The sequence below is a fragment of the Haliotis rubra genome, unplaced genomic scaffold (genome assembly GCF_003918875.1).
Source record: "Haliotis rubra isolate DU_JTF1 unplaced genomic scaffold, ASM391887v1 Scf586, whole genome shotgun sequence".
Taxonomy (NCBI): domain Eukaryota; kingdom Metazoa; phylum Mollusca; class Gastropoda; order Lepetellida; family Haliotidae; genus Haliotis; species Haliotis rubra.
The window spans coordinates 542,243-567,058 of record NW_025767286.1 but is presented as its reverse complement, the minus strand read 5'-3'; the positions used below and the strand labels follow the sequence as shown (position 1 = coordinate 567,058).

At 38.1% G+C, this 24,816-nt stretch overlaps 2 protein-coding genes across 2 annotated transcripts in view; one reads left to right on the top strand and one right to left on the bottom strand.

Moving 5' to 3' along the window:
• LOC124254910 (teashirt homolog 1-B-like) overlaps positions 1-14,136 on the bottom strand; it is a 96,093-nt gene extending 81,957 nt beyond the window's left edge. Inside the window, exon 1 of the mRNA XM_046688750.1 lies at positions 13,993-14,136. Within this exon, the coding sequence (XP_046544706.1) occupies positions 13,993-14,032 (40 nt within the window). The 5' untranslated portion in view covers positions 14,033-14,136. The remainder of the gene's footprint in view (positions 1-13,992) is intronic.
• A 65-nt stretch (positions 14,137-14,201) lies between these two features.
• Positions 14,202-24,816, top strand: part of LOC124254909 (zinc finger protein 729-like) — a 47,705-nt gene continuing 37,090 nt past the window's right edge. The window contains exon 1 of the mRNA XM_046688749.1: positions 14,202-14,289. The gene's annotated coding sequence lies outside the window, so the exon portion shown is untranslated. The remainder of the gene's footprint in view (positions 14,290-24,816) is intronic.

Here is a 24,816-nt window from a genome sequence, read left to right as displayed (position 1 = left end):
TTCAGATTATTCAGTATTCAGATATATATAAGACAAACTGACTCTTTGACAATTAACATACAAGCTCATATTGATTTCAATACCACGTCACTGGATCTTTTGTAACGATTTAGACCATTTTTCTTTTAATGGGTGTCAACATTAGAACTGATATGAGAAACCAAAACTTCAAAATTAAGGTATAAGAAATGATAAAATCCATGGTTTCTCTTAGGTTTCAACATGAAAGCGAAGACAAAATCTAGGATTTGTCTACAGTTTCATTCCCATTCAAAATGGTGATGTAAAACACAGAGTATCACTGTCTTCCATGTGATCAAACAGAAACTGTGGTCATAATGTCATGGCAACCGGTATTCTGCCAGGACTTTTTTCATAATACTTTACTGACACTTTTGACTCAGGATTCCATCAGTCAACAATTACTTCAAGTCTGATAACACTTCTGACAATCTAGTCACAGAAAAACATTTCAAATAAACACAGGATAATGAAATTTCACCCTTGTCTTCAATTTTTTTTAGTGGTCCCCAACATGAGGAAATGATGAGAATGGCAGGTTATCTGTAAACAAAGCCATCGGATCTAATTGCTTCTTGGGTAATAAAACAAGATCTAACTAACGCACTGTGACACTTATTTCCTTCTCAGGGGAATTCCGATTTGGTTCTGTGTCTGACAGCTAAGACTTTTAGAGTCTACCTTCCCAGTTCCTGGCTAATGGTAGCCATTACAGTTTATGCATCGTTCTTCAATGTTCTGCGGAACTTCATCGATGTCACATTGACGATTTTTGTAAATGACTTGCCAGTGCTTTAGCATTAACTCATATATGAGATAAATCATTAATTAATATAAATATTGTTGTACAATTCCCATCTAAATGAAAGGATCTCTACAGACGGGTTTCAGATCTATAAAATATTCCAAATTATTCAAGATGGATTGCAGTGAAATGTACAATAGTCTATTTCAAATGTCATTCTGTCATTGATGTATAGTCAATCACAAAACATGCATGTCAATGAAAAAAATATCAATCTATTCTGTTGTTTTGCATCAAATTTACACCAAAAAATGTCCACTATCTATCAATGTCTAACTTCAGCTGCACAACAGAGAAACAGCATCTAAAACCCTAGATGGGTATATTTACGTTTCGTACATCTGACCATGTAACTTTGAGATACACTGAACAGAACTGATAACAGATTTAGATCCTGGTACACATCTGCTGAGGGAACACTCAGTCCATTGGTCCAAGCCGCTACAATCTGATATGCTGCATAGAGCAACTGTGTTTTGGTGTGGGAATCTGCATGTCGAAAGTTAAAGCCGGCTACATTAATGATCATTAGTATTTGTTTGTTGTTTACCACGTTACTTAGTATTATTGAAGCTCTATGAAAACTAAAAATGAAAACCAAACAGAGTTTGGACATGGCAATCCTGTGATTGGCATTAATACAATTAATCCATGCAATGCAATGGAATACAATAACAAGCTTCAACCAACATAACACATGGGAATACCGTTTCTCAGTAAAGCACAGATTCTAAGATTCAACCAACATAACACATGGGAATACCGTTTCTCAGTAAAGCACAGATTCTAAGATTCAACCAACGTAACACATGGGAATACCGTTTCTCAGTAAAGTAAAGTACACAGATTCTCCAGATTCAATACCCTTCTCAGTAAAGCACAGATTCTAAGATTCAACCAACGTAACGCATGGGAATACCGTTTCTCAGTAAAGCACAGATTCTAAGATTCAACCAACGTAACACATGGGAATACCGTTTCTCAGTAAAGCACAGATTCTAAGATTCAACCAACATAACACATGGGAATACCGTTTCTCAGTAAAGCACAGATTCTAAGATTCAACCAACGTAACACATGGGAATACCGTTTCTCAGTAAAGCACAGATTCTAAGATTCAACCAACATAACACATGGGAATACCGTTTCTCAGTAAAGCACAGATTCTAAGATTCAACCAACGTAACGCATGGGAATACCGTTTCTCAGTAAAGCACAGATTCTAAGATTCAACCAACGTAACGCATGGGAATACCGTTTCTCAGTAAAGCACAGATTCTAAGATTCAACACATGGGAATACCCTTTCTCAGTAAAATACAGAATTTAAGCTTCAATCAACGTAACACATGGAAATACCCTTTTTCAGTAAAGTGTACATTCTAAGCTTCAATCAGCGTAACACATGGAAATACCCTCTCTCAGTAAAGCGCAGATTCTAAGCTTCAACCAAATCGGGGGCCTGGCCACTCACACATTAGTTGCCTCTTATTATAATAGGGTTGCTGAACACCAATTCAAACCCAAATCTTCATGGGCGATGATCACCAGTAGGTTAGCGCCATACTCATGTATATTTTTTCTATGACGAGAAAGCCATGTCTGTTCTCCATCACTCTGTTCTTTCCTCCATCAATAAGCTGCAAGGGGAACACGGGAATCGCGTTACCTTCCTCTCCATTAGCTCACTTCTCATCATTAAAGATGATGTCACTTCTGAAAATTCAATATCCTGCTTGACAATACTGATTATCTAAAATAACGGACAATATATTTTTATGCCACCAAAGATAATGGTACAATCAAAGGTTGCCAGGAACCACATTACCTTTTACCTTAGATTAAACGGTACTCAAAAGACAACTGAGTACGACTGGATATTAATCCTGGGCCGTGTTCATAAGCTTAGATGATCAAAACTATTAAGCTGTAATTGTTACCTCCATACTTTATCACATACTTTATATATTTAAAGTTCATGTGTTATGACGTGAGTCACAAAATTAAGAAGAAATTACAAGTTGTAAATGAAACTCTTGTCAGGTGCATATGAACACTCCGTATAAACATCTAAGTCAATCTTTGACGACATAATTCCACCATTTGCCTGATGCTCAACAAGATGGCCCATACACACAATATACCACAAAAGAATTTTACAATGTACAGTTGACATCGTCATGTTGGAAAGGAATACAAATCTATACGATTATGTTTTTGTGTAAATAGAATATTTCTTCAGGAACAAAGTAGGTGACACTGTACCATTAGCAGTCTGGCTTGCTAAGAACTTGAAATGACCGACTTTGAACTGTTTTACAAAAGATTATGATGCAAGATCAATATGATGTCAGAAATGAGCATGCACAATAAGTAAATGAAAAACATTTACCTGAAATTTATAAATCTTAAGCATTTGATTAAATAAATAAACTTATAAATTTGTTACTGACTGAATAAAAATGACATCTTTTGAAAATTACTGAAACTACACATATTGGCTTTAAGCCATAGATGTTATCCACCATTTAGCCCTTGAAACAACCAAATTTGTCCTGAGATCACAACACAAAAAATACTAACCTTTAGAGTATTGCATTGAGGCCTATTTTATATCTAATCTGATGAAGAACACTTTAACATTATTGGGATCAGATTTCTAGATTTTCTATCAATAATTCATCTCAACTACATATCATAATCATGTATATCTCTGTTCCACTATCTTGTAATGAGAACTTTATTCTGCTCTAGGAACATGCTGAAGCCATTCAACCTTTTAATAAAACTTGGATCTCAGATTTAAAGGAAAACTGATGTAAGGCAAGAAAACTAAAATGAAATTCAAACAAACAGAGCTGTGTCAAGTGAAATTTGGTTTATTTACTTGAAATAAATTCATGTAAACACAAACAAATTTGATCACAGACAACACATTTTTGTAAAGTGTTGTGACGATGAACCATTAAAACAGTGAAATACATCGCCTCAGGTTAAAAAACATCTATGTTCTCAGGAAACAGAAACATTTTTTTTGAATTTTCTCACTTCTTTAAAATCGGATCTTCCAGATCGCTGACCCGGGTTCAAAACGACTAGCCTTCATTTCAAAGCATTCACATGAAGTTAGTCAAAAGGTTCTACAAAACGTCCATGTTTTCCATGTAACAATGTTGATTATTTTCAGGCACATAGAAAAGACGTGATTCACAAGAGCAATTTTACAACACCCTGACAAGTTCAATCCTGGCAATCCCTCAACGTCGGCCATTGTGAAGATGTCATGGTCATGTACGGCAATTCATACTTGTCACCTTGACATGACAGCGGCATCAATTCCGACCAAAGTGACCACTCTAATCGAATTCGGTTTCTCAAAAAGCGAAGTGGAAACAAAACCATCACTGGTCAGCAGCTTCTCTTGACCGCTTGTGGACACGACACATCTTTGATGAAGACCAGAATGATGAGAAATTGACGGGTGAAATTGACAAGGAAAGAAAACCAGAGCCTCCTATTGAAATACAGGGTTCTCCCCTGTCTTATCCTGACTGATTGCTGTACAATTGTATCATGTACAAAGAAACCTCATCAACCAATCAGATTGCAGCTTGTTATCGCAAAGGATGGGGACTTATCTAAAAATTGGCACAAATATATATGGTGCCACATGGATCAACTCAAGTGACATGTGCAGGGTTTTATCAGCGTCATAGACACTGGAATGAAGCAAGTGAAAAATCTGCCATTGTTATCCATCACAGTAAATAAATAGGCAATTAAAATAATTTGTTGGTGTGTACACTGTCGACTACTGATTACCGCATGTATGGAGCTGTTTCTCGTATTAGACACTTGTCTACCGCTACCAGCAGGAGTCAGACTAAAGAGGTGGGTGTTAGACAATCCCTTCCAAATGTGTCAATTTCTCGTCAGTTTCAGAGCAGCCAACGTCTATTTCGTTATGGCGTCTATATACACCAGCCCCACAAAGTGAACAATATTAAAGCCCAGCTTGTCAGATTCGCTGTTCCACATCCTCAATGATAGCGAGATGTATATGACAATCTGGCTGTTACGTCATTTATAACATACATACACTATTTACAACATCAGACTATTATAATTTGCAGACTGGTGCTATTCAAAAATTGGCGCCTATTGCTCAATTACATAAGTGATATATGGGCAGTACTTTCTCTCATTTCAGCCGATAACTGTATAATGGGAAATGTTTATTTAATGTAGAGTGTGACACGGATTCATATCACTCCATACACTGGCAGCGCATTGCAATAAATGTAAACTTGTACAACAGCAAATTATCAAAGAGCTGTATATTTTGTTAATGCCATCAAACAGTCAACGTACATGAGCTTGCCAGTCAGTCATTTTGAGTAACCTAAAAAATAACAAAAGCAAATACCATCCCTTCATTTACAAATGTACTTTAAGGATGATATTAGACAAAAATAATATTTTGGCGTCAAGAAGTCGTAAAAATGGGCATTTCTCCTGTGATTATATATTCTGCTCTTGACAATAACACTAACAAAATGATTTTTCAGCATCTGGAACAGTTTCCTATTGTGCTCTTTAACTTTGATACATGTTCCGGTTGTGTACAATGGGCTACTGGTGAAAGTGTTTGCTTGTCATGGTAAAACCCCAGGAACAATTCCCTGTGTGGGTACATGGTGTAAAGCTCTTTCTAGGTGGTTGCCTGCAAAGTGGAAAAGGTTTTACGTTTTACAATATTCCAGCAATATCACAACAGAGGACACCCAGGGGTGGAAATAACTTTAAAATTGCTAGTGTACTCTGGTACAGTGGCACATGTAAAATCACTTGCCCTGATAATTTTCCACTATTACCGGCCGTTTTTTGTTGATTTTTTAAATAAACAACATAATTAACGTTGGAAAGTCAACTGGACACAGGTACAGTGTGATATACAAATTTGCTTGCCCAACAGAAAAAAGCACTGGACTCGGGATGTCGGGCAATGGGTTATTTCCACCCCTGACACCCGAAATAGTCTTCACAATTTGTACCCATGGGGGAATCAAACTTGGTTCTTTGTCATGATGAGCAAAGGCTGTTTCCACTCGGCTACCCATCTGCCAAGATGTTACTATTAGGCCCAATACATGTATGTTATCACTTAGGTGTTTATAAAATTTGAGGCAAAAAACATTCTCTTATTGTTTCACTTTCCTCTAAAAAGCTACACAAACATGACATTTACATGCAGCATGAATAACGCAGGACTGATCTAATCTACTCGAAACAAATTACAAAGAAAAACCAATTCTTCTTCTTGTGAAAGAAGTCTGTCATAGCACGAAAGATAATATGCAGTAATATGAAATATCAGGTAATATTTGCTGTGATGTTATGTTACCTGTATGTACACTCAGTCAGTCAGTGTATGTACGGGACGGTATAGCCTTGCTCCAAGGCTGTACTGAATGCTAGGCCCATGGATGTATAGTGACTCTATAAAGAGGTAGGTCTGGATAAACGGTAAGTCTGGATAAGTGGACAGTCTGTTAGAAGGACAATGTGTTCTTTTTGTACATATTTTTTGACAAATTCTTATTTAAACTATTAATTATTACCTTAGAGACTTGTGAGGTGAGGTGAAATTGGGTTTAACGTCGTGCTTGAGAATATTTCACTCATATGACGACGTGCATGCATGTGTATGTGTATGTGAGGCTGCTTGTACTAGCCCAGTCTTAAGCTGGTTTTATAGTGCTAGCCCACTGAGATACCATGCCGCAGTGAAGCATGACTACCCCACTCAGACACATTATACTGACTCCGAGCCGACCAGTCCTTGTTGTACCCATTAATGCCGAGTGCCAGGCAGGGACCAACAAGTACCATATTTTAACATCGAACCCGCGACCTTCCGCTCTCCAGGCAGATGCTCTAACCACTGCACCATGGAGGCGGTCAGAGACTTGTGAAAGTCTAAGGATAAATATACAAATGATCTGAAAAGTGACTTTGGTAGAAAGGTGGGGAGACATGAAAATCTAATATTCAGCTCACCAGCCTTATTTCTACAAGTGCAGTCACAGATCCTATGCTATCACTGATAGGAAACTATCAACATAATTAACTGTGGGATTTAATTGGCACTATCAATGATATCATGTGTCTGAAGTAATTAATATAGTGTTTCCTTGGGTTACATAGTCCCAGGGATCACAGTATAGAAAATGGCACTGATCTGAGTGTAACCATAATATATACAATGTACCCATTATAATCAAGATCATTATTTACCAATAAGCAGGTTGGTTGGTTTGTTGTTTAACGCTGCACTCAGCAATATTCCAGCTATGTGGTGGCGGTCTGTAAATAATCAAGTCTGGTCCAAATAATCCAGCGATCAACAGCATGAGCATTGATCTACGCAATTGGGATGCGATGACATGTGTCAACCCAATCCCATTAGTCACTTTTTACAACAAAAAATATAAGCAGGACATCAATAGTGTCCTTTCAAATGGCACCAGTTTATGATCTTGGTTAAGTAGAGAAAGTGAATGTGAGTGAGTGAGTGAGTGAGTGAGTGAGTGAGTGAGTGAGTGAGTGAGTGAGTGAGTGAGTGAGTGAGTGAGTGAGTGAGTGAGTGAGTGAGTGAGTGAGTGAGTGAGTGAGTGAGTGAGTGAGTGAGTGAGTCACAATTTAAGGTCACATCAGCATTATTTCAGCCATATCTTGACTATGATTAAACAGATCACACAGACGTAACTGTAGACTGATACCTAGTCACTGAAATAAACATATTTTGCTGAAGAAATTAAAAACAAAAATTCTTAATAAGCTCTGATGAAAAGGTGCCAAGAGACTTTCTTCATTTTCCTTTGTACAGACACTGAAACTGCAGTGATATAGACTTGAATGAGCTATATTGGTTATACTTGTTGCATATAATTCAAATGGCAGCCATAAGTCCAACTTATGGTTGATCACTGACACTTGATCCTATCTCTAAACACAGATACAAGTATCTAGAGCTATTATTCATCAAAACATCACCGAAGAGTCTTGTTACCCATTTTGGTGTTATATAACATTAACAAATACTGAAGTGTTAATACATTTGGAAAGATTACAGATGCCTTAAACTTCCTTAAGGCTAAAGTCGAAGATAATTGAAATATCAACACAATACTGGGAAACTATACATTCTTTCAGTGGTGACAAAAAAAAAAGAATTTAAAAAAATCAATATTTCCTCAAGACACTACACTTTTTCCATTTGTAAGAACAACAAGAATGGTGTTTCTGGATGATCTTAAACCAGGAAATAGAAATAATGTCATGAAAACTGTAACCCAGATACCTTTGCTTAGTCATCAAAATTAGACATTTTGCTGGCTGTCAAGGACACAATAGGCGTCAGAATGAAGAATGCACATACACACACCAAGGAAAGGTCAGATTCTCAGAATATAGAGAAAGATAATGTTGTATAATGGGTACCCGGGAGGATGCTATGTATCAGTAATACCATGGTAATGATATTTGGACTGAAGATAATCTGCTCATTGGTATGTGCTCTTAACATTATGCTGATGTACTTTCATTGTCACTCATCATTACTGCTACGATGATGATGATGATGATGATCATCATCATCATCATTTTTGCAACATCATTTTGGTGGTCACTATCATCATCATCATCATCATCATCATCATCATTTTGGTGGTCACTATCATCATCACCATCATCATCATTTTTGCAACATTATTTTGGTGGTCACTATCATCATCACCATCATCATCATCATCATCATTTTTGCAACATCATTTTGGTGGTCACTATCATCATCACCATCATCATCATCATTTTTGCAACATCATTTTGGTGGTCACTATCATCATCACCATCATCATCATTTTTGCAACATCATTTTGGTGGTCACTATCATCATCACCATCATCACCATCATCATCATCATTTTTGCAACATCATTTTGGTGGTCACTATCATCATCATCATCATTTTTTGCAACATCATTTTGGTGGTCACTATCATCATCATCATCATCATCATTTGGTCACTATCATCATCACCATCATTTTTGCAACATCATTTTGGTGGTCACTATCATCATCACCATCATCATCATCATTTTTTGCAACATCATTTTGGTGGTCACTATCATCATCACCATCATCATCATCATTTTTGCAACATCATTTTGGTGGTCACTATCATCATCATCATCATCATCATCATTTTTGCAACATCATTTTGGTGGTCACTATCATCATCACCATCATCATCATTTTTCAGCAACATCATTTTGGTGGTCACTATCATCATCACCATCATCATCATCATCATCATTTTGGTGGTCACTATCATCATCACCATCATCATCATTTTGTCAGCAACATCATTTTGGTGGTCACTATCATCATCATCATCATCATTTTGTCAGCAACATCAAGGTCAGATTCATCATCATCATTTTTGCAAGATAATGTTGTATAATGGGTATCATCATGTATCATCATGGTAATGATTTTGCAACATCTGCTCATTTGGTGGTGCTCTATAACATTATGCTGATGTACTTTCATTGTCACTCATCATTACTGGTACGATGATGATGATGATGATCATCATCATCATCATCATTTTTGCAACATCATTTTGGTGGTCACTATCATCATCATCATCATCATCATCATTTTGGTGGTCACTATCATCATCACCATCATCATCATTTTTGCAACATCATTTTGGTGGTCACTATCATCATCACCATCATCATCATCATTTTTGCAACATCATTTTGGTGGTCACTATCATCATCACCATCATCATCATCATTTTGCAACATCATTTTGGTGGTCACTATCATCATCACCATCATCATCATCATTTTTGCAACATCATTTTGGTGGTCACTATCATCATCACCATCATCATCATCATTTTTGCAACATCATTTTGGTGGTCATCTATTTTGGTCATCATCATCATCATCATCATCATCATTTTGCAACATCATTTTGGTGGTCACTATCATCATCATCATCATCATCATCATCATGGTCACTATCATTTTTTTGCAACATCATTTTTTGGTGGTCACTATCATCATCATCATCATCATCATCATCATTTTTGCAACATCATTTTGGTGGTCACTATCATCATCACCATCATCATCATTTTTGCAACATCATTTTGGTGGTCACTATCATCATCATCATCATCATTTTTGCAACATCATTTTGGTGGTCACTATCATCATCACCATCATCATCATTTTGTCAGCAACATCATTTTGGTGGTCACTATCATCATCACCATCATCATCATCATTTTTGCAACATCATTTTGGTGGTCACTATCATCATCACCATCATCATCATCATTTTGCAACATCATTTTGGTGGTCACTATCATCATCATCATCATCATTTTGTCAGCAACATCATTTTGATGGTCACTATCATCAACATCATCATCATCATCATCATATTGGTCCCACGCAACCAAAGCTCATTTTACAAGGGAAAAAAGCAAAAGCACACTTGGTTAATTGCATGTCAGCATATCCCAACTGAGTGGACTGATGCACTTGAAGTCAATCACTGGATTGTCTGCTGCAAGCCTGATTATTTAGCACTGCCTTCAAATGGCTAAAATACTGATGAAAGCAGTATTAAAAAGCAAACAAAACAACAACAATACTGTTATCATCATCCTTATTGTCACCCTTATACTGTCATCTTCATCCTCATCTTCATTATTATCATAAGCAACACCGAAAAATCAGATATTGCTGAGAGCAGTATTAAACAGCAACCAAAAAACAAACAATACTGTTATCATCATCCTTACTGTCACCCTTACACTGTCATCTTCATATTCATTATTATCTTAAGCAACACCAAAAACTCAACTTTTACAATAAAAATATTTTTCAATACAAATTTCATGTGTTATCATGGTTCAGGTGTGTGTGGTTGTTGGTGGGCGGAGTTGGTGATAGGTGGTGTTTGGTACTGAAAGGATCTTCCCACCACTGATGATTTCATAAAACAGTACAACATCAGCAACAGCATCTTGATAGCAATTACAACCAAGTTACCCCAACACAAATAATTAATCAGGTTTTGCCCTATCGTAGGAGCATACTTACTATTTCCATTATCAAGTAAATGTTTTAAATCTAATTGTTTCAACAAACAAGTTCACTGGTGATTTGTTGACAATTAAATATCAGTAAAGAGAAACAGCATATGTATCACCTGTGATCACAAAAGTACACTTAAAGTTCAACGATATCAAACTTGCAATAATATTACGATATATAATTAACAATTAAACTAAATGATATGTTTTGGTGAGTAGTATCAGTCAATACAAAACAATCCCGCCTGACGTACAGCGGAGTAAGAAATGGAAGTCATGATGAGGGGAATCTGATCACTTCCCACATTTATAATGGCAGCTGATAAGCAAGTTACTTTCTACCAAGCAATCACTATGTTCATAATATTTATCTTAAACACTTTGAAATGAATGTATTAAACAAGGTTGTGATGAAGAGTTCTTTGACAAATAACTATGTTGAGAATAGTGGATATGTGTATTGTGTAGTATGCAATATACAGGCAATGCCATTATCTCAAAGACAAACGTGAAAGGTGTGTGTGCTTTGTTACCTACATAATGCTTTAAATAAATAAATAAATAAATAAATAAATAAATAAATAAATAAATAAATAAATAAATAAATAAATAAATAAATAAATAAATAAATAAATAAATAAATAAATAAATAAATAAATAAATAAATAAATAAATAAATAAAAAAAATATAATAATAATAATAAATAAATATATATTATGGATAGCAAACAAGTTAATTCAAAATAAGATTCCTGATGCCTAAATTATTCTTTTCTTGCGAGGAACTGAAAATCCATGTTTCCAACTTCAGTCTAGGGAATGTGCAGGTAGTAGATGATCAATTGTCTGTCCCATAATGACGGATGATATTCATTGTTTCTGCTTCTAGGGCTACTTCTTGCAAAGCGTAGGACCCTGATCAGTTAAGTTGGTTAAGTGCCAAAGAAAAACGGGCGAGAGAGCAAGACTGGGGCCGCCTGCAAACATGCCTGCTTCTAACAACTGTCAATTACTATCAATCATTCTTCGTTAATACATCATTAAGTATTGTCCCTTCTTGACTGACCGGAAAATGCCATTATAAAAGATTTGGGTTTGCTAAAACATCCCAAAAATGTGCTCTCTTTCTTGTAGTTGGAGATTATGAAGCTTTTGGAAGTGATCTGTCAGTGTGAGTCTGTCAAGTGGGCTGTCTCGCCTTCTGATGTGACTGCCAGTCTTGCTCAGCCTTCCCCTAGCTAGGAAAGTAAATTACACTTGTATGCACTGGTAATTCTATTTCATCTAACAGAAATCAGTCTAGATAGCCTGTGGCAACTCCTGTCTCCTTGCTGAATTCGCTTCCTACAACGCCATCCCGCATTAGTTTCAAGTGCTATGGTGGTGTAAGCGCTAATTACGAGTCACACATCACCTCAGCTTCTCTATTTAGCCTTAGATTACTGACTGATAAAGAAGCCATGTTTTTCTGGTCTTTAACATTTTATTTCTTTCAGACTGACGTGTGTCTAGACACAAAGTTTGCAAGTGTATTTCTCTGGCATCTTGTGTTGATTTACATGTGCTGATGATTGTCAATATCACATAATGGCATGTAATAGCGTTTGTGCGATGTACATCTCTCGTCTTTAGCTGGTTGCCAGCCTGGGAGACAAGTTCACCACCGATCACGATAAATCACAAACACTTAATGGGATACCTGTCACAGCACCCAACCACTTCTTCAATGAATGTGGGGATGAAAAACAGGTAGAGGTGTCAAGCATCCCTCTCTCCCCCCACTGGCCCCTCCCCCTTCCTGACTCCCAGTTTTCTGGGGACTGATATAGGCTTCAGCTAGATCAATGCCATTGAACACCAAGTCAAGCGGCTGATTGATTTATGAGCAACACGTTAGATATAAAATAAATTTGCGAGGAGCAGCTGGCCCCGAGAGACTGAGCGGCTAAATAGCAACCTGTCATTTGAAGTAATTCATCCTGACCGGTAATCCATTACTTCAGATGCTCACATAAATCTTTCGTCTATTTCGGTCCAGCCCCCACCCCTGGGTCTCTCTAATGAAAGAAAATCCATACCAGCATTGTTTGGTACTTGGGGCTGCTTGCAAAAAGTTACTTGTCTCCTCATATGGGTAAAATGCATTGTCACTTGCGTGAGACAGACAGGCTGTTGATGACAGCTGCTAGACTCCAACATGTCACATGCAAATCAAATACTGAAGCTGTAGATAAAACCACCCCACTTGGCCTTGCTGGGGAATTTTCTTCATTAAGTATTATTTATGGGCCGAGTAGCTGACATGTATGAAAAATAAATGACGTTATTTGTGCTCTCCTCTGACTGATAACACTAGCCATCAATCACGCGCCAATTAGCATCTCTCATTACACAACCAAATGAATTCCATCTATTCTAGCAGCCCTGGCAACTTGACAACAGCTCCCCTCTGAACTACATCATTACACATGCAAAAAGTTACACATCTCTCATTATGACTGCAAATGTCATCTTATCATTCTATCTAATGTAAGAGTTAGCCAATATATCTTGCAAGCTGTCAAAGGCGAGCCGGGCGTCTTTGTTTGCACTGTTGAGCAAATACATTTACAATAAAAGCGGGGATGATTGATGCGCGAGGAGATTGATTGTTTGGGCGCCACAAAGCCCGTGTGACAGCTGATTGACAGCGGCAATGAGAACCTTGATTGATGCCCCCAGAACAAATAGCAGATGGTCGCGCTCGCCTCGACATTACACAGGCTCCTGACCTACTAGAACACAGCAGAAAAACTCGGACATTCGAGTCAAGAATCTACCTCAAATAATGCGAAGCAGAATGGTTAGCGCGATCTGCACTCAGTAAACAAAGTGTGTCTGGTGACAGCACATGTGACTGACAGCTACTGACATGCTAGACAACAGGGTCTCGCGCCAGCTTCGATTGTAATATACTCAACACACACAAAATGACAGTTTGTTACTTACATTTCAATCGTTTCGGGTAGTTCTGTTTTCTTCTCGGCATGTCGAGCACCTGTGCTAGTCTGATCGCATAAGTACCACTCTCAAAACAAACTTTGAATGGACCGCATGAGGAGCGCAGTGGATGCGATCCGATCGCTACCAACCTTTCATATGACCCGGATACAAATTAAAGGTCATTTCGGGACACACGCATGCGTACGTCCCACGCACCTGCTTCCGGAAAATGGCTGAAAGTTTCTTGTGTTTTAGCAGGAAAGTTTAAAACGAATACTATTGCACTGATTTTTTAAATGCATGGTAAGTTATGACTGTCATGTTTTGATCTTGAAACATCAGACACGTTTTACTGCAGCTTTATGACCCAGTCATAAACAGACGTCCATATCGCTAATATGATGAATATGACCCATATTTGATTGATCATGATACATGTTAAACCAAACTTACACTTGAATGAAATAGTCTGTAATACTTTCTTACACAGCATTGTATATGACATTCCCGTGGTATATTGCCGACTAATGTCATACAGATCTGGGTAATTGTCTTTAATTGCCATAGAGACGGAATCTTGACAGACATAAGGTGCAGTCAAACCTGCTTGTGTTTGTGAAATATGATGCTATATTTTAGGTTTTATTCAGTAGTGTTTGATGCCAAAGACATACTCATTGTTAAATTAAATACAATGATTGTTTCACTTGATTTCAACCGACATGTTTATAGGATAAATATTATGGCAGTGAAATTTGCATGACCATTGTGTTCATTCGACAGAAGTATATTGTCAGCAATGAATTACACAGAAAATTATCTACTATTGATTTTGTAAGTTATAATAAGGTGTCTTGGTTTACCATTGGTAAACACTTTCCTAAACATTGCTCCATTATTTGAAGAAGCACAAGGATTAGCTAACAACAATTACTGCTGGCTCATTAATGAACTTGTCAATCAACATTGACAATGATAATTACACCTTGTCAATTGCAGTGTGCATTAGTGCATGACCATGTCAAATTAGGAACTTTTTTTCAGTTTGATAGCATGCATTGCCAAGATAGCATGTGCTTTTTGCCAAAAATGTGGTGTTCTTGATGAAATAATGATTCATAGTAATTTTAAGAATGAGTCTGCCATGGCTGCTGTACACAAGATATTCAATGCTACAATTACAGTCAAAGTTTATAAAAAGTTTAAAAAGTAATAACAAGGTGGTTACAAAATATATCTCTCTTCATTTACTTAAAGCCATTGTGCCAAATTAAATGAGTTTTGTTAGTTGAATTGTGTTGGAAGTACAAAGAGGATATTTGTCCAGTGTTGATCAATAATTTAAGTAGTACCATCCACCAGTCAGAATATTTTGTCAATTCTAACAAGGTATTTTCTTTTCTTATCCAGTGACTCTGATTTATTTAGCATTGATAAATCCAACACTGAACCAGGAGAAGTGTTGTGTAACAGTATTTCAGTTATCACAATTAGTAATTTTTAGGTATAACAAACAACATTAATGCTGATCTCTTTTTTGAGTGGCATGTTTAGAAGTTGGTGAATCAGATCACGACAAACTTTATGGATGAGCAACTTCCTTATTCAGTTGAATAAGGAAGTTCATCCCAATAAAGAAGTTGCTCATCCATAAAGTTTGTCCTTATCTGTCTACAATGATGTACCACTGAAATGAAATTATGTGCATTGCAAAAACAGGAGATGAGTTGTTCAAACTCGCTGAGATGGTTGATGATATCCCAAATAAGTACAGCAGATCAATGCTTGGGATGTCAGTCACTGGCAGGTCTGGTCAAGACACAGTAACTTACAGACCAGTGTTATATAGCTGAAATATTGCTGAGTGCGGCATTGAACATCAAACAAACACATAGCAAGCACTAATTGAATACTTTTTGTTAAAGATGCTTTAGCACCAGCTGACCCCCAAATTTTAAATTTTTTTCCAAAAGTTAATCTGATACAACCAGTTCAGATCGTGGTAAGAGCTAATATCAGACTAAAGCTGAGTGAGTGAGTGAGTTTAGTTTTGCGCCGGACTCAGCAATATTCTAGCTATATGGCGGCGGTCTGTAAATAATCGAGTCTGGACCAGACAATCCACTGATCAACAGCATGAGCATCGATCTGCGCAATTGGGAACTGAGAATGTGTCAACCAAGTCAGCGAGCCTGACCACCAGATCCTGTTAGTCGCCTCTTACGACAAGCATGGGTTGCTGAAGGTTCATTCTGACCCGGGCCTTCACGGGTATCAGACTAAAGCTGACTAGTTTTTATAGGGTGGAATGTATGATTTAGCATGGACACTACTAGTGGTGTTCCGATTAATTGAAGTGATCGAAGATTGGTCGTAGTGACCTAACGACCATGCAATCGATCACATTTCTCATAATCAAACACAAATGATTATTAGGGCAGGAAACAAACCCATTTTGGGTAGATGATTTGATCAAATTGAGAGGTATACATGATATGTATATCAAATTAAAGCTGAAGAGCTATAGAATAATAATAGACATGGTGTGGAAATATTTGCGTGGACACTTTCTGGTAAAACCGGATTTGGGGGGCAAAAACACTAAAAATCATAATTTTGCCAAATATCTATTTTAATTTTAAAACTATTGACCCCATTCAAACAAATTCACCATCACATGAAAGGTTATTCTCTGTACAATATGGAACTACTGTTTTAGTGTTTGAAACCCTTTGACGATGGAATATATCTTAGAAAGCCTGAAAATGTGTTTAATTCTTAGAAAACTCACTCCACTTACTAAAAAGTCATGACTGAATATTTCTTGAAGACTCCAGTAAGTTTATGTTCATGATTTAAAATAGCAAGTTGCATCATTTTACATTGGATGTGAAATTTGCAAACGCAAATGCACAGTTTCTAAAAAACCCAGAGAACCACATTATACCTATCTGCAATAACAACCTGAATAGAAATTTGTAAAATGACGATAACCAATTTTCTTCGATGATTGCTCATTGGTAATGAACCAGACATCAATTTGTGAGATTTCAATCAATTCCCAACACCAGATACTACTACTTATAATTATGACATGCCCTGTTTCATTACTTAACTAGCTGATGGAATAAAATACTTCAGAGGCAGACTATTTTATCCATGTTTATAATTCTACAAATGTTCACTTGCTAGTCTGTTAAATCCCAAAGTAACTGAAGCATAGGCCTTGAGAGTCTTTGAGTCATTCTTATGGCTAATCTCTTTAAAAGACATAAGACGTTGGTATGATAATCAAGGGAGATAATTCTATGGGTACACAACTTCTATATTACAATGGAGTGACATTTCTTTGAAGATACTAACACAATCATGAGTGAGTGATGAAAAGAAACATGAAGTAGAAGTGTTATATACACGTGCCTAATTCAGGTTTATGCAAGTAAAATGGTGATAAAGTGATGTTTGCACAAGTGGTATGGTTGTAATGTGAAGCCTGATTGATATAAATATAACAATAGATAGGATTAACAAGTCATGAAGAGTAAAAACACAGGAAGCCTGTATCATGATGAGGAGCATTAAGATGTATATATATAGTGGACAGGGTTGGGTGAGATTGCATGTTTATTAAAACATTGTGAAAACGTTTCTTCAGTGAGCACATTTTGCAGTGTGTGTTGCTAGGAATTATGGTCAAACATTCCAGGTAACCAGTGTATGGTTCCAGTATTACTGTCAGAAGCTCAGATCAGTTTACTCACAACATTAACAGTTAAGAAGATAGATACAGGAGGATATGCACAAGAGAAAAGTCCCAACCTGACTTGTACACTGTGATTGTTCAGTCTTGGAAAGTGAAATTCATTGTTGCTCCATAATGAATACCAATAAACTTGAGCTATTATCCAAGCACATGGCAAAGCTGTGCTACATAATTTCACAGGTGTCAAACATGCAGCATTCTCCTCCTGTGTATTATTTAAGGCAGTGGTTAGACATGTCAGACCTTGTTCACTGCTCTGTGTTACTGTGTCCTTTCAGCGAACACAGATAAAATACTAAATGTGCATGTTGATGACATGTGTAAAATGGGGTTTTAATCTACACCGACGTTAGACAAAATGCCATCAGATTTGAAATGTATTACCACTGGATCCCATTTAGAGGAATTGTATAGTGTGAATGATAATTGGTCTGCCATATTTTTGTCATCAATCTCTCAACAAACTCACTACACTGATATATATATGTATGGAGAGTGAGTGAGTGAGTTTAGAGAGAGAGAGAGCACTGATATGTGGGTGATGTGGGGTGTACATTGAAAAAATTGTATTCATGATTTTGTCAGTGCATTGAAATGTAGGGGACTGCACTGAGAAATATGGGATGTTGGATACAAGATGTAGGAGACGTTAATAATTTATGGCTAGTGCATTAAATCAATGATGCTGCCCCTTATAATTTTTAAGCATAGTATTTTAATATTTTTATGCACAAAATTGCTAACAACCCTCCCACCCTTCTAGTTTATTTGTACAAAATTGATCCCCCCCAAAAAAAATAAAAATAGAAAATCTAAAAATAAAACAACCCATCGTCTCACCCCCTAACCATAAATTATGAACGGTCCGCAGGAGAGTGCATTGGTATTAGGGGAGTTAGGATGTCAGGGAGGGCATTGATATGTACATGATTTAAGGAGTGCACTGATTTGTACATGTTGTATTGGAGTATTGATGTATACAAGATAACGTGGTGCTTTTGAAAAAAATAGGGGTATATATTGATATAGACATATCGTTTGTGAGTGCATCGATGCATACAGGAAATAGGAGGGTACATATATACATGATAGGGGTTCTTTGAAATGTACCTAACGTACAAGAGTCATATGACATACACATGATATGGGGAGTACATTGATATGCTTAGTATAAAGAAATTTTCACTGGTATTTAAAAGCGTTAGCTCGTCACACGAAGACCCGGTTGATTCCCCACATGGGCACAATGTGTTAAGCCCATTTCTGGTGTCCCCCACCGTGATATTGCTGGAATATTGCTAAAAGCGGCGTAAAACTAAACTCAGTCAGTCAGTCATTGTCAAAATGGTGAAATCATGTAAAATAATGTATGTTGTTTGTTTCACTGAATGTACTGAATAATATAACAATAGTGTGTAAGGGAGAGCAGTGATATGTATACATACATGGATTAGGGGTTTGGGATGCATTGAAATATATGGGAGCGGCATAGGGGAGTGCACTGATATATAGATAATGATTTTGAGTGCATTGATGTATACATGATGTAGGGGAGTGCATTGTTACAGATGATGATGGGGAGTGCATTGTTACAGATGATGATGGGGAGTGCATTGTTATAGATGATGATGGGGAGTGCATTGTTACAGATGATGATGGGGAGTGCATTGATGTATAGATGATGATGGGGAGTGCATTGTTATAGATGATGATGGGGAGCGCATTGTTACAGATGATGATGGACGCATTGTTATATGGATGATGATGGGGAGCATTGTTATGATGATGATGGGGAGTGCATTGTTACAGATGGTGATGGGGAGTGCATTGTGTATAGATGATGATGGGGAGTGCATTGATGTATAGATGATGATGGGGAGTGCATTGATAGATAGATGATGAGGGAGATTGATATGCTACAGATGATAGGGAAACATTGAATTATAGATGATGATAGGGGAAGTGTTATTGATGTATATAGATGATGATGGGGAGTGCATTGTTACAGATGATGATGGGGAGTGCATTGTTACAGATGATGATGGGGAGTGCATTGATGTATAGATGATGATGGGGAGTGCATTGTTACAGATGATGATGGGGAGCGCATTGTTATAGATGATGATGGGGAGTGCATTGTTACAGATGATGATGATGGGGAGTGCATTGTTATAGATGATGATGAGGAGTGCATTATGACATACAGATGATGATGGGGATTGATTGTTATGACGATCACAGATGATAGATGATGATGGGGAGACATGCATTGTTACAGATGATGATGATGGGACCACAGACAGATGCGACATTGTTATAGATGATGACAGACAGGCGACATTGTTACAGATGATGATGGAGGACAGAGGATTATTTACAGATGATGATGGACAGGAGTGCATTGTTGTATGGATGACACAGACACTGATGATGGGGAGCGCGACTGACCACAGAATGTATAGATGATGATGGGGACGACAGACACACAGACGAGACATGATTGATTACAGATGACACTGATGGACAGACAGATGACACAGCATTGTTACAGATGATGACACAGGGACAGATGATGACAGACGAGACGAGACATAGACGATGAGACATTGACGATGGAGGCACTGACAGATGATGATGGGGGTTTACAGAGGATGTATAGATGATGATGGGGAGCCGACATTGATGAGGACAGGGAGGACAAACATGATGATGATGGGAAGTGCATTGACACAGATGATGATGGGGCGATTGTTATGACAGGACATGACAGATGATGATGGGGAGTGGAGTGGACATTGATGTATAGATGATGATGGGGAGCGCATTGTTGAACAGATGATGATGGGGAGTGCATTGTTGTATATAGATGATGATGATGATGGGCGCATTGATGTACATAGATGATGATGGGGGCGCATTGTTACAGATGATGATGGGGAGTGCATTGTTGTACAGATGATGATGGGGAGCGCATTGATGTATAGATGATGATGGGGAAACACAGATGTTACAGATGATGATGATGGGAGGACGTATTATTACAGATGATGATGGGGAGTGCATTGATGTATAGATGATGATGGGGAGTGCATTGATGTATAGATGATGATGGGGGCGCATTGATGTATAGATGATGATAGGACGCATTACACGGAGATGATGATAGGGGGGCATTGTTATAGATGATGATGGGGAAGTGCATTGTTGAATATAGATGATGATGGAGGAGCGCATTGATGTATAGATGATGATGGGGAGCATTATTGTTACAGATGATGATGGGGGAAGCATTGTTACAGATGATGATGGGGAGCGCATTGATGTATAGATGATGATGGGGAGTGCATTGTTACAGATGATGATGGGGAGTGCATTGATGTATAGATGATGATGGGGAGTGCATTGTTACAGATGATGATGGGGAGTGCATTGATGTATAGATGATGATGGGGAGATGATGATGATGGGGGAGTGCATTGTTATGATAGAGTGCAGATGATGATGGGGGGCGCGGTAGTGATGGGGGCGCGGTATTTACAGATGATAGAGGCGCATTGTTACAGATGATGATGGGGGAGAATGCGCATTGTTATAGATGATGATGATGAAGTGCATGGTTAGATGATGGGGAAGTGCATTGATAGATGATGATGGGAGTGCATTGTTACAGATGATGATGGGGAGTGCATTGATGTACAGATGATGATGGGGCGCATTGTTACAGATGATGATGGGGAGTGCATTGATGTATAGATGATGATGGAAGATTACATTAGATGATGATGGGGAGTGCATTGTTATAGATGATGATGGGATGATGATTATTGTTATAGATGATGATGGGGAGTGCATTGTTACAGATGATGATGGGGGCGCATTGGATGTACATTGTTATAGATGATGATGGGTGCAGATGATGATAGAGATTACATTGATGTGATAGATGATGATGGGGAGTGCATTGTTACAGATGATGATGGGGAGCATTGTTATAGATGATGATGGGGAGTGCATTGTTATGATGATGGGGGCGCATTGATGATGATGATAGGGAGTGCATTGTGACAGATGATGATGGGGGAGTGCATTGATGTATGATGATGGGGAGTGCATTGATGTATAGATGATGATGGGGATGATGATTGTTACAGATGATGATGGGAGTGCATTGTTACGAATGATGATGGGGAGTGCATTGATGTATAGATGATGATGGGGAGCAATGTATAGATGATGATAGATGACAGATGATGATGGGGAAGTGCATTGATATGATAATGATGGGAGTGCGCGTGTTATAGATGATGATGATGCATTGTTATAGATGATGATGGGAGCGCATTGTTATAGATGATGATGGGGGGCAGTGCATTGATGAGGGAGATTACATTATTTATGATGATGATGGGGAGTGATTGTTATAGATGATGATGGGGAGTTACGAATGATGATTGCGATTGTATAGATGATGATGGGGCGCATTGTTATAGATGATGATATAGATGATGATGGGGAGTGCATTGTTACATGATGATGATGATGATGATGATGATTGTTATACAGATGATGATGGGGATTGTTATAGATGATGATGATGATGTCATTGTTATAGATGATGATGGGGAGTGCATTGTTACAGATGATGATGGGGAGCGCATAGATGATGATGGGGAGTGCATTGTTACACAGATGATGATGGGGAGCCAGATTGATGGGAGTGCATAGATGATGATCATTATAGATGATGATGCAGATGATGACAGATTGATGGATAGATGATTGTCATATTACGACGATGGAGGAGTGATTGACATGATGATGGGGAGACACAGATGATTTGGGATGTGACATAGATGATGATGGAATGACAGATGACAGATGATGATGGAGACGACACATAGACGATGATTGTCACAGACGATGATGACCACATAGATGATGATGCATTGATGATGACGACAGATAGATGATTGACGACTGATGATGGAATGACCACAGATGACTGATGGAGACTGAGCCACAGACGATGACGGGAGGACCATAGATGTATGGATGACAGATGACACAGACGAGACGAGACAGATGACAGGATGACACACAGGACTGACAGACACGACAGACACATAGACGACACACATAGAGGGACACAGACAGATGACACAGGACAGACAGACAGATGACATAGACGACAGGACACACAGATGGACAGACACAGGATGACACAGACACTGACACGACTGGACTGAACACAGGACAGACAGACAGACATGACATGGAGGCACAGACATGACGACACTGACAGACACTGACACAGACGGACATGGCACTGGATGACACAGGAATGACAGACAGACATGGACACTGACAGACGACCCCATGGACATGGAATGACAGACTGACATAGATGACAGACGACGGACACGACTGACAGACACGAGACAGACCACAAGGAAACAGATCAAGACACACAGACAGGAGACATGCACACAGACGGACAGACATGACCAGAAGGACGATCGAACTGACACGATCGATCACATGGACACTGACACGCAGGTGGCATTGATCGACACAATCGAGAGACACAAGGAAAAGGAGAACTTATCATATGGAGACAGAGCAGTGGACACGATGCACACATGACATGGAGTGCACTGACACACACATGACACAGTAGATGGACAGACACGACAGAACTGACAGACATATGAACACAACTTGAGAGGACAATGGACATATGCCATATGAACATGTATACGGATGGACTGACACACAGACACACACAGACAGCACACTGACACATGACAGGACTGGAGTGCATTGACACTGAGACACATGGACACTGATGGAGGCACATGCACATGACAGAGGAGTGCACTGGATATGGACAGACACAGACTGGAGGAATGCACTGACACACACACACACAGACACATGGGAGGAAGGACCCATGCATGGAGGCACAACCAATATGGAGGAAATGGATGTATATGAGCTGGATTGACATATAGACACAGGAAGGAGTGCATATACACATGGAGGCACATGGAGAAACCTACATGGATATGTCCATGAAATACATGGAGCATATGGAAAGCCAAGTGGATATATATATGGTGGAAATGGAGCCCATGACAGCAGGAAACCAAGTGGAGGCATGCAGTGGAAATGTGGAAAGGAATGGTATGAGTGGGGAGGAAGGCATGGAGAAGGCATGGAGGAAAACATGGTATGGATATGACAGTGAGACCAACTTATTAGAATGCTGAAATTATCCAGATTTACTCAACCCTGTCTGTGCATATATTATTATATTATTCACTTTGAAAAAAAATATTATTGTCCGGCTCACTATTAGATTAGAGAAGATATTTGTTATATTGATCTGTCATTTTGATTGTGGGCGTACAGATTTATCAATATCGAGAGTTATCTCCCTTCCATTAAGCAAGCAATGAGCATAATCAATATCTCATTTGAATTATGTTCTGAAAAACAGTTTATGGATAACACTGGATTTCTCAAAGTTCCTTCAGGACTCGTTTCCTTTCCCTTTCCTTCTTATTCCCATCTCTCTTCCATCCATCTTTTTTTACAAATAATTAAGTCTGCTTTTGAAATCTTTAGTGTTTGAAAATGAAATGTGAACCGTTGACCAAAGAAGTGAATATTTTTCTCATTCACTTCACACCCACTTTCACTCCGTAGCATGGGGTAAAGAACATCTCCGTGTTGTGGTGGATAGAAAGTCTGTCTTGTAGTTGGTTCAATCCCCCTTGTCATACCAAACAATGTTAAATAATGATACAAGTTGTTACAACGGATGAAACGATACTTTAATTTTAAGTTTTTATGTTATGACAAGATACACGATATACAAGATGCTTTATTAAACAATTTAAAATAATTTATTACTTGTTAATGACCCCCCTGTTTTGTTTGTCAGGTATTTAAAAAATGTGTTGTAATTAGCATTTCAAGTTCACTACTCAAATTAGCTCAGATGAACATGCGTCTACAGCTGGCTTTCCCTTTTAAACTTGGTCTGAAACATGTATATTGAAGAA